The sequence below is a fragment of the Hyalella azteca genome, unplaced genomic scaffold (genome assembly GCF_000764305.2).
Source record: "Hyalella azteca isolate HAZT.00-mixed unplaced genomic scaffold, Hazt_2.0.2 contig13201, whole genome shotgun sequence".
NCBI classification, from domain to species: domain Eukaryota; kingdom Metazoa; phylum Arthropoda; class Malacostraca; order Amphipoda; family Hyalellidae; genus Hyalella; species Hyalella azteca.
The window spans coordinates 6679-16975 of NW_025943130.1; the positions used below are offsets into that span (position 1 = coordinate 6679).

Below are 10297 nucleotides of genomic sequence, written 5' to 3' on the forward strand. Positions count from 1 at the left end.
TTTTCCCCTTTTTTTCCTCATTTCCTGGTCTCTTTCTTTTTTCTCTTCCTTTCTTGTATTTTTATTGATTTATTTTTGATTTTGTAATTGTTTTATTTGTATTTTAATTTATTTTTCTAATTTATTTATTTGTTTTATTTGTTTTTTTGTATTATTATTATTTTCATTTTTTATTTTTTCAATTATTTTTCTTTTTTTCTTTTTTTTCTTGTTTTTTTTTGTGTGTGTGTGTTTTTTCTTGCAGATTCTTTCAGATTATTAGACACTTAGATTGTTACTATATGATAGTTAGGCATAAACCAAGAACTGTTTAGGCAAGGGGCAAAATGGACCAGTTTCCAGTGCTCCTATAAGAAGTAACAAGAAGAAGAAGACGTACCTCCATCCACTTAATTATAGTCTACAGCAGCATCTTTGACTTTAAGTAGGTACTAGGTCTATTTATCCTATGTAATACATATAGCTTCAGTAAAGACTAAAGACCCAAACAATAGATTTGCAGTTCTTATTTAATTATGTTTAAGCGTAAACTTAAAGCTTTGCTGCATCCTGATCCTGATCACTTCAATATAAAAGGTGAGTGCTGCTCACTGTTGTGGGCTGCCTGCTGTGTAATGTGTACCTATTCATAGATTTTAGGGAAATTCATTTGATTAGTTCAGATTTGAGAAACTGTATTATGACTATATGAGAGTGTGTGCATTGTCATTGTGGAATAACTGATATTGACTGCTAAAAAAGGACCCAAGAATCTGAACTAAATTGCAAAAATCCCTAATTCTTAATTGACTTGTATGTGCATAATAAAGGAAATTTCTGCCAGAACTACAGCTGTACAAGTCCGGAATTTTCCTACTTGTTTTGGAAATCAGGCTGCCCTAAGGCCTAAGTGAGAAACTTTCATTGCCACCAAACAGGGCAATAAGGGATGGGCAGGGTAAATCAGGACAGTCCTCTGACATTTTGTAAAATGTTGTAGGAGCCTAACTAATTGAAATATTGAAAAAGTAAATATGGGATGTAAAGTTCAACATTTTTCCAATCTATGTGGCATAAAGCCAATTAAGAAATTATACATTTACTACCTCTAAAAAACCACTGAAAAAATGTAAAAAGTAAGATTTAGAAAAGTACCTTGACCTGGGTCTGTGGCAAAATTTTTTTGCCATAGTAAGAAATTTTACTTGCATAAAAGTTGCACACAGGTGTTATCTTGCAAGCCTGATTGGGTGAATTTGCATAGCTCATTCCAGAGAAAATGGCTGCCATTTCTGTACTACAGGACGTTAACTAAGGGACACCCCATGGGGTAACCAGGCTGTAAAGTAGGTCCTTTCAGCTTGAGATATTGGCCTCTTTTCAAGCTCTCCATCAGTCACCTTGACCTTAAATTAGCATCCATGTCCGATCATAAACTATGGCTTGGGCATCTATGACTGCTCATAAACTATGGATTGCTTGATCAGTGATGCGCATCTTCAGCTTGTTTGATTACTTGTAGCTGTCATACTTGATCATACTTGATCATAATGTGCATGCATATGGCTTGCCCAATGCAATCTATTGTGTTTTAATGTAATCTATTACATTCCAGCACGATCTTTTGCATTCCAACGCAATGTTATGTGTTCTAACGCAATCTATTGCATTTTAACAAAATCTATTGCATTGTTGTGGTCCGGTCAGCAGGGATCCACAAAAAGCTATGTGAAGATTAGCTCAATCACCCCAAGATGCAATACTTAGCAAAGCCTACTCTCCAACCCTGAGAACAAATTTGGGCAATGAAACACCAGTTATTCCCAAACAACGGTATACTTTAGAACTAAGGACCTAAACTCTAACAGCAGATATTGGATTGAGGTAGCAGGTTGTATCTCAGGTAGCAAAACATAACCTTCACAGGTTGATTTAGGCTGCCCTATGGGGAAAGTCTTGGTTATGGAAATATGGTACTTGGCTTGACAATTTCACAGCACAACTGGTACAATGGATATGCAAAATACCGCATCAGAAAAGCACATCCTAGCCTACGACACCTGATGATCAGTAAACACACCATATACCATCAGATAAGTAACCAGACATGAGATATAGTAGATACAGGGATAAAGACAGAACTTTGTATAGAGGAAATGGTTATTAACTTAATTTCTGGGAGTAAGTGGTGCACCATTAGTACACATTACCTGATGCACAGCTCAATGATATACTGNAACTTTGTATAGAGGAAATGGTTATTAACTTAATTTCTGGGAGTAAGTGGTGCACCATCAGTACACATTACCTGATGCACAGCTCAATGATATACTGCTTGGGGCAATGTAGTTGTGGTCTTTTAGACTACCCCAAGCATGCACAGGCAATCACTCCAGGCACACACACCCCTGATTATTCACCTGTCTAGTAGCAGGGGAGCCAAGAGTCACTGACCACTAGGGATACCAGGCGGAGCACCACCCAGAGAACCAGAAACCTCATGGACACTGGAAAATTGCAGGATACTCACTATGTCTTGTAGTGAGCAAAAAATAAGACACCAGAAATTGGACAGGACACTATAATTAAGGTTCTTAAACAATTACATAAGACATGGCTTCTATCCTACTTGGTCATAGGACTTTTCAGTCTATGAAGTGTATATTCTTATTCTACTGCAAAAGGTTACTTGACAAACAAGTATTTGAACAGAGTTTGGGTTCAAATCGATGCAAAGCAAACAACAGAACACTTACATACTACTCTTAACTAGAAAACAACCAGGTATATTCTATGCTTAATGTAATCCTCAAGAATGGCAAATCTCAATGTGGCATGGATAAATAACTAAATAACTGGCCCCAACTGGAGCAGACTAGCAACTAATATCACCAAACGCTAGTGCAATGGAACTAACCTAACAACATTGATCTTATTTACTCAAAATAGTAGGGCACTGGACTAGTTACATTAGGTTACTCCTGGCACAGTAAATCAAGTCACAGTTCTAATTAACTACGTTGTTGCAGTCTGGTCAACAGGGATTCACAAAAGCTATGTGAAGATTAGCTCAATTACCCTAAGATATAACACCTAGCTAAGCCTACCTCCAACCCTGAGAACAAATTTGGGACAATGAAACACAGGTCATTCCCAAACAACACTATACTAAAGCTAAGAACCAAACCAAGAGCCATTGTTACAGGATAATTCCTAGGGCCCCAAATATCATTCACAGGATAAGCTAGGCAACCACCCTCCAGAGGAAAATCATTCAGGGGTGACTGCAGTATTTGTCCAAGAGCCAAATTTTACAATATGGTCCAACTTTGCGGTAAACAATAACTTTAAACAGAACATCCTAACCTGTGACATAAGGGAATCAAAATTACAGTAAGATATGCAATAGCCTAGAAGTCTTGGTTGGCACGGAGACGAATAAAGGTCCTGGAAAGGAGAGCACAATAAGAAATGGTGGTGATTCCTCAACAGTAGACTAGAACAGTAAGAGCACTCTTTTTACCTGGTCCCCGTATCACCCTGATGTAAAGTACTAATGCAATGTAGTTGCATCACTCTCATAGACACCACAGGCACACCTAAGCACTCCCCCTCACAACAACACCCCAGGTACAGGTGATACCATACTGGGTAGCAGGAACCAGGAACCTCAAGAGAGGCAAGGACTGTCAGGACACTCACTATGTCTCCAAGTGAGTTAAAGAAACCTAGACATTAGCAATAGGACAAGAAACAAGGGTTACATTGGCTAAATAATAATAATGATAAGGCTCTTATTCAACTTGATCACAAGACTNTGCCAAAGCATAATTGGCTACCGGCGTCCAGTGGCATCTACCTTGGCATCTTTGGTGCATGAAATTGGTGTGCTTGACCTATGTTGTGCCACGCTATACAGTCTGGCGGGGTAATAAGGGACACCCCTTTAAACACAATTACAGTAGAACCTTGGTTAGCAAAGGCTCTAGTTAACAAAAAATCAATTAACAACAAAGTATTTTGATTGCATTTACCTTGCTCAGCAAAAAATATTTCACTTAATGAAAAATTAATGCATCTTTGGTCATCACAAAATTGTGTACAGAATGTCTTGAATAGAATTGTGCGCTAGGCAACATGGAATTAAAAGTAATAAACCTAAACTAAGACTTTTTGGAGAAAAATATGATGGTGATTTCAAAAATATTCCTTTCTGTTTCATGCATTTTTAGCACATTTTCTCATTTATGGAAAAAATGCACTATTGTGTTTGCCATGTCCGTCTGTCTGTCGGTGACTTAGCATTTTTTTTTGTCGAGAAAATGCGCTCTCTGTCACTCACTGCAGTGAGTACTGAGTTATATTTTTTATGATCTTTTTCTGTTATAGTGATTCATTTGACCCAATTAAAATTGCGCAAAATTACAAGCCATCCTATAAGCTTAGCAGAACAAATGCCATATGGCTGCTGATATGAAGCTTGCAGTGGTTAAGGTCATTGTCAATGATCAATGGTATGTCCATGGATTAGGATATATCACATCAATAATACAGTAAAGTATGTATATGGTAATATTATATCAATAAAGAAAAAACAAGTACAAATCACAGAAAATGTTATTTATTCTACATCATCTACAAAGGAAGTGGAGGACTTCAGAGTATAGTTAGGAATATATAAGTACACTCTGCATGCTTCAAATGTTTTAAAATTAAGTTTTATTTCTAGTGTCCCTTGTTGCCCCATTCCCAGGGTTAATTTGGGAGGCTCTTATTTTGTGTCTGGCACCTTACCAGTAGCAGCTCCAAGATTATCAAGATGAACAATGTGCAAAAAATTCTGTAAGTAATTTTGAGGTATTTTTATATGCATTATTATATGATCACTGATGTCATAAAATTAACTTTGAAAGACTTGATTCAGAATAATATATTATTAATTCAAAATATTGCTAAAAGTTTGAAGCTACAAGTACAAGATAATTAAAAATAAGGATTTTTCATATCCAAAAGAGGCACTATCGTAAAGAAAGATGAAAGTAAAGATGAAAACCGTTCTTGATGATTATTCCCTTGTATGTTAGTGTTACCCTTTAAATTTAATTATTTTAATGCCTGTTTTTTTAGTCAAGTGCTGAAATCTTTTCCTGCAGATGATCAGAGCATCCGTCAATTGGTAGTCTGGCTTGAAGACCACAAAATCCGACACTACAAGATTGAAGACAGGACTGCACTGAAGCAAACCAAGGATGAAAAATGGCCAAATGTCTTCAAAAAATATCTCAATGATCTTAAATGTCCACATCCTCCCCAGGCCTTGCATTCTGTTACTGACTGGCTTTTAGGCCTTGCTGTGCAGCTGGAATATGGAGAAAATGGTAATTCATTTTCCCTGTTGTTGATCATCACATAAGTTGTTGCAGTAATTATTTTGAAGCTTTATTGGCTGACTCATAATCACTAGTGACTGAAATGTGTCTAGTAATGAATTATTATGGCATAACTTATATCATTATTTCTCTCCAATTTAACAAATTTCTAGTGATCAACTAAGCAGTTTGTAAAAAAGATATATTACTATAAAAATAAATAAATACATTTATGTATGTTTTTATTTTCATGTACCGGTACTCATGATAGATTTTATGGAAATTCATTTCTCACATTAGCAGCTTTGAACCTTGAGTATTGTATTGAAATCTAGAGTATTGAGTATCATATTGCTTGAGCTGAAACATAAGAATGATCTTGGCAGTGCAATTCAAGTTATTCAACCCAATCCAATCTTCATTCAGAGTGGTGGAATAAGTAAAGATATTGCTGGCAATATTTGAGTTGTTTAAAGTGTATATTTTCCTGTTTCTGCAGTTGAGAAGTACAGTGCTCAGAAGGCAGCGCATGTTGCGAGTCAGCGGAGTGCAGCACCTCAGGTCGTTAACACAAATCCCTTGGATGCACTTGACTTCTCATGTCCAGAGTTTAGAGGTATGATTTCTCATTCTGTTTGTCAAAATTTACCAAGTATTTAAAAAAAATTTTCACCTATTATTTTTTCTACCTCATTAATTCCAATTTCATAACACCACCTTGTGTCAAATCTGGTGATAACACTTTATGAAAATGCTTTGAATTTTCTTTTTATATCTGGCAGAAGTAAAAATTATTATTCTATAGCATTTTCTATTTTTCAATCTATATTATTTATTTATCTACTTTTACAGTTAGGAATCTAGTATATTTTAATCTTAATTAATTTTATTCCATAAATAGTGATTTATAGATTTTTTTGTAGGTATTTTTATTCTGCATTTGTTAACATGAATATCCAACCACTGTAATCATTAACATTTTCCTCTATCATTTGCTGTTTGTCAGCATAAAATTTCCTATTTGCCAGATGGGGTTAATAAATTGGCAGAAATACTGAACATCCAGGCCCATCCTGATCATCTAGTCACTTTGAAAGCTGTCAGCCACCTTGTCAAGACGCGATTGTCACAAGAGGCGTTAGCTTCTCCCGGAGAAGTCATTCACCAGGTGAGTGAAAACAGCTGCATTCTCAGCTATAATACCGTGTTGCAGTTGCGGTAAACATCAAAACTAAGGGACTCGTAGAACAGCTCAGGAATAATAATACGGCAAATAGCATATTGAGCAAATTTTATAAAAGAACTGACGTTGCCTAGGCGTGTAGTAGAAATTGTCTGACGCCTAATTATTGGCCTATAAGCAATCAGTTGCAATTGGTGAGAAAATAACTAATTAGTGTTCAAAATATTGATTCTTAAATAATGAAAGAACGAATGAAGTGGACCAAATGCACTAGGATGTGCGTTTTGTGTTTTTTTCTGTTCATTGTTGTCAAACATTGCATCAGCTAAACGTAACTTTAATTTATATTATACATATAACCTATCTTAAAGCATTCCGACGTTAGTAACCACGAGCTTAAAAATATCCGTGATACAGTAAAGATATCTTAAATACCCAAAATATTTTTACATGTCTGCAAGAATTACATTTTTTGTCAGTGAGACGTACGTAGTAGCTGTCGATTTTTTTCTGATTTTAAGCTGCCTCTTTCCAACTGCTTTGAGGTCTCCTGAGTAATGTTTAAACAACCTTAGTGACCGCGGTTGAAAATTTCTAGCTACCAAATCAGGGCAGCTTGCTGTGATTGAATAAATCAGTCAATAACAGTCGAGTTTAACTGCATGCCATTGAAATAATGAATCGAGCTCACCCCAATTGTTGATGATGCAATTCCAAATTAATTTCGTATCAACATTAATCTTACTAATCCTTGAACAAGTTTCATTACTGTTGTGTATCAGTGTATGCTTAGTTTATAAAACTTTAAGTGATCTAAACTTCAATCATATTTTCTACTGAAATGTGCATGTACCGTAGTTTTAAAATGATCAAAGTTTCATTTTAGTGAGATTCTTTTTATTAGGAAAAGTAAGATATTACTATTACGTTAATATAAATTTTGAATTCTCGAAGTAAGGAATAATAAACGTCACTTGGATTAAGCCTTACGGGTCGATCATTCATTCACACTTCATGCAGTACCTATCTGTTATTAAGTTAGCTGAAGTTTCTGATAGAATTTCAGGTACCATTTCCTGTGTTTTGCCTTTTGTAAATTACATTTTAGTTTTCAATACAATTACTCTCCTTATTCTTATTATCAGTGCTACTGCGTATGCTTCTGCATTTATGACTGGAATTGATTACCGCTACGTTGTGAAGTGATGTAATTATACTGTCATGGGCTCAATCAAATCGCTGCACGATCTCTAGTATTAAACCTGTGAATAAGTTTTTAATATGCTGTTAATTAAGATTAAATGTCATATTTTTTGTGTTCAGGGCAAAGCCTACCCTATTTTCGACGCGGACCTTGGTTTTGAGATGGGGGACAAGCGTCTGAACGACGCGGGTAAAGTGCTTCGTCTGCTCTACATCCAAGACCTGAGAAAACTCCAGACTTCCATCAACGAGTGCATCGTCGCCACTCAAACCATCACCGCTAATCCCAAAACCGACTCACGTCTTGGCAAAGTTGGCCGCTGAGAGAAAACTTACTATCTAGATTTACACTCACGTGTAGACTTCTCTATGTGACCTCTACTTCTACACTAATAAAATCATCATAATTTAAAATAGATTTTTATCTTAAAACCCATTCGAATATTTAAATTTCAAATTTTGCGTTGCCAAGTGTTCATAGGTAGAAGTTATTTTTATTACTATTAAAAATCTATTTCTACACAGTTTGAGCGCTATTGGTTAACAGTTTATTGGAGCTTTCGACCCCACAACTCATTGCTCCTATCTAATTTTTTTCCATACGTCCACCTCGCCGAATTTTGACTCGAAATTACACAGTCAGCTGGGATTGGACCCTCAAGCGACTACTGAAATGTTATTACTGTGAACTTTAACCGTTTGACCTTGGCCCCCCTTGCCTAAATTCTAAACGTCACCATGCTGCATCTCAGAAGGAATTGTCCAAGGTGACGAATTACAGCAGTTTTTCTTTTTTGTGGGATATCTTGCCCATCTAGAGCCGAGATGAGGTTCCAAATAAGCCTCCAAACTTGAGTGAAACTCCCTACTCCGGTAGGTGTAAAGCGCACGGCTAAAGATGAATTATCTAGTTGTGTCGTCAGTGTTGCCTTCACTCCACTGTTGCATTCTAGTTGTCCTTCACTCCAGCATGTCCAAGTCGCAGTCAGGCCACTGCTCATTCAACTGAGCGAGGTAGCGATCCATAGTCCACATAATTTACCAACACTCCTAGATCTAGCCTGAAGTAAGGACTGCATTTCTTGCGCCCACCAGAGTGCCTAATGTTCCAAAAATTTGGGCTTCAACAAACACAGCCACTCTTCTAAACACAGACTGGATCTTGCAGAGCGATCGTTAGAGTGTGCAAGATTTGCCATTCTGTCACCCACTTCGTTTCCGCGTAAGGCAAGATGCTGCTAGGGCCACGAGGTCAGCAATTTTATGCTGCTAGGGCCATGAACACTCAAGCCCCTTAGTTTGCAGCAAGTTCAAAATTATAACAGCGATCGAGTAATAGGAGTCACCTGACGTAGAAAATTGAAGCTGCAATGCTTCTCGTGAATCAGTCAAAAAAATACTGGCTCACATTGCAGAGATACATCAGTGGTGACAAGTTGCATAGCCTGGTGTATAGCAAACATTTCGGCTCCTAAAACAGTGTGCATTGAATTCAGCAGCCACTCGGTGGCCAAATGAGTGGATGACAGAAATAGGCCAGAAGATACTGATCCAGCGGCAGAACGCGATCAGTCGGTACAGATTTGCAAATGTTGAGGATAGCACTGTTTCCATAAGTCTTGGAAGCAATTTTGTGTGTGTTGAGAAGGCACAGAATTAACTGCAGAGCTCAGCGAGTCCACGCAGATACTGGAGGAAAATTCAACAGGAGACAGATACGCAGTGGTGGGCAGTAGCGCGCTACATGTAGCGGCCGCTACATTTTCAGTAGCGGTAGCGGCGCTACATTTAAGGCAATGTAGCGGTAGCGTTAGCGCCCGCTACATATTTAAGTAGCGATACGAGGTTTTGCCGCTACAGCGCTACCGCTACATTTATAGATAAAGCCTTTAGATTTTACTTAGTAGTATTAAATATTATTTAAAAACAGCATGATACATACATAATATAAATTAGAGAATAAAACTGTACGAAAGATTTCGGTGTAATGTTGTCAACCTCAGCCTGTTACTAGTGTCAACATGTTAGTTGTTAGTCCAGAGGTGGGCAGTAGCAAGAAAACGTTTCGGAGACCAGCTCCATAGTCAGTTCGTAGAATCTAGAATCATAAATTAATACATTGAAACCATAGAACGAATTGAATTTCTTTAATTGTTAATTGATTAATTTAGATTTTCAATTTGATTTAAATTTTTAATATAATTTAAATTCTTAGTTTATTTGCGATTAAAGCATACAAGTGATATCAATTTTTTAATAGCTATCTACTAAGCGCCGCGCTTGTGTTGCATGAGGCATGGCCCCTGTCAATCGCTAGCTCGTCAATCGGTCAAGAAGCGCATGCAGAGGCTGCAAAGCGCCTCTGCATGCGCTTTGAGGCACTTGACTCTCGTGTGTTGCCCCTAGTGTAAACGGGCCTTAATAAACTCTCTAAGTCTCTGTTAAACCAGCTTGAAACTGCTCAGGAAACTGGGCAAGTAGCGCTGCCCAGCTCTGCAGATACGTGGACATCAATGGCGTGGGAACTCTCTGCTGAGGTGAAAGGTTCAACTTTTGAAAACTT

General features: G+C 37.3%; 1 protein-coding gene across 2 annotated transcripts; it reads left to right on the forward strand.

Annotated features, from left to right (window-relative positions):
• The first annotated feature begins 217 nt into the window (after positions 1–217).
• Positions 218–8148, forward strand: LOC108682515 (RNA transcription, translation and transport factor protein). 2 transcript variants are annotated; one of them, XM_018171691.2, is made up of 5 exons: positions 218–576; positions 5133–5357; positions 5848–5964; positions 6377–6516; positions 7855–8148. In XM_018171691.2, the coding sequence occupies exons 1-5, from the start codon at positions 516–518 to the stop codon at positions 8056–8058; spliced, it is 747 nt and encodes a 248-aa protein (XP_018027180.1). In that variant the 5' UTR covers positions 218–515; the 3' UTR covers positions 8059–8148. The 2 variants fall into 2 exon arrangements, with proteins under 2 accessions (XP_018027180.1, XP_018027181.1); XM_018171692.2 differs by lacking the exon at positions 218–576 and adding an exon at positions 4710–4821.
• Positions 8149–10297: the final 2149 nt, after the last annotated feature.